General features: G+C 48.4%; 1 protein-coding gene across 1 annotated transcript; it reads right to left on the bottom strand.

Annotated features, from left to right (window-relative positions):
- Nucleotides 1-235: 235 nt before the first annotated feature.
- Nucleotides 236-1,011, bottom strand: LOC120846561 (zinc finger BED domain-containing protein 4-like). The gene has a single exon (XM_040218373.3). It carries the CDS (start codon nucleotides 971-973, stop codon nucleotides 242-244), a length of 732 nt encoding a protein of 243 aa, XP_040074307.1. The 5' UTR covers nucleotides 974-1,011; the 3' UTR covers nucleotides 236-241.
- Between the last annotated feature and the right edge of the window lie 376 nt (nucleotides 1,012-1,387).

The raw sequence follows: 1,387 nt of genomic DNA on the forward strand, positions 1-1,387 counted from the left end.
CCTCTTGCACTGCTGTTACCATGGTTTTCAATGAATATCGATTACAAAAAAATAGGGCTGGGCGTCGATTAAAAATTTTAACCCGATTTATCGCTACCCTTTAATCGATTAATTAATCGATTAATCGGTTGACTTTAGTAAAAAGCAAAAGTAGACATTTTGTCCTTACAATTTGTTTTATTTTATGATAAACGGCGCATATATACAAACTTAATTGAGAATAAACGTTGATGTAACGCACTCACAGATCACAACCCCAGCTGCGGAGGCAAAGAAGTTTGTTGACATTTTCCGGCAGGAGCGAGTTTCTTTGTTTGTTGACGATCATCCCTGCTGCGCTGAACAGACGCTCGCAGGGCGTTGAGGTGACTGGGACACACATCACACTCTTCACAATTGGCACAATTTGAGGAAACGGGGAGCCCTGAGCTCGCCACCACTGTAGTGGGTCCAGTTCATCGTCCGTCACCTCGGCCATCGATCGATAAAGCGACACTTGGCAGGAGATGGTGGGTTCTTCATTTTCCTCCGAGAAAACGTATTTTCTTTTTTTCTTGGGCGTTAGATCAGTAGAATCGTCCGAAGACGCATGTGTTAGCTGGGAAAGCCTTTCCCACACAAGTTTGCGGCGATCTTTTTCGATGCATGCGAGGCTCTTGAAACGAGGATCGAGACACGTTGCCAGTTCATAGTCGTTGTATTGCGGCCACGCGCGAAGCCTCTCATCGATAGAGTCCACCAGCATGGCCTTGAAGCGGCAGATGAAGGCAGGGTCACAGTCATTCGTCTTCATTTTATTCTTTAGCAGTTTTAAGGCTGGAATAAGTACAGACCGAGTAACGAACTTGTCCCCTCCAAGGAGCTCAGTAATGTCGAGCAAGGGCTTCAAAATTTCCCGAAGCTGCTCCAACATGTCCCAATCGACGTCTGTGAGGTGGGGAATCGACGATTTAATGGTACTGCTGTCCTCCATGGAGCGGCGCAAAGGCTCCTTCAGTTCAAGCAGGCTGGTTATCATGATGTATGTGCTGTTCCACCGTGTTGCGATGTCCTGCTGAAGCTTCTTCTTAGGTGCTCCGAGTTCAGCGGCATGTTTTGAAAGGACGGCCTGGTTGTTCGAACTGTGCTTAAAGTGACCCACAGTACGACGACAGGCGGCTAGCGGTCGCTCCACACCCGTCACGCTGAGCGCCTTGTGGACGCACAGCTGAAGCGTGTGAGCTGCGCACTTCAGACTCTGAAAGTTTGCTCTCTCCACCCCAAGACAGATGTTGCGGGCGTTATCGGTACAGACAGCTTTTACCTTTTCAACGATTCCCCAATCTGTAGCAGTCTCCAATACCTCACTGGCACATTGTTCCGCTGTATGGCGCTCAGGTACGTTTCT

This window comes from Ixodes scapularis, unplaced genomic scaffold (assembly GCF_016920785.2).
Source record: "Ixodes scapularis isolate PalLabHiFi unplaced genomic scaffold, ASM1692078v2 ptg000137l_1___fragment_3__unscaffolded, whole genome shotgun sequence".
Lineage (NCBI taxonomy): Eukaryota > Metazoa > Arthropoda > Arachnida > Ixodida > Ixodidae > Ixodes > Ixodes scapularis.

Excerpts from the sequence above, each read along its gene's own strand:
- LOC120846561 (XM_040218373.3), bottom strand. The coding sequence starts at position 973 with ATGGAGGACAGCAGTACCATTAAATCGTCGATTCCCCACCTCACAGAC.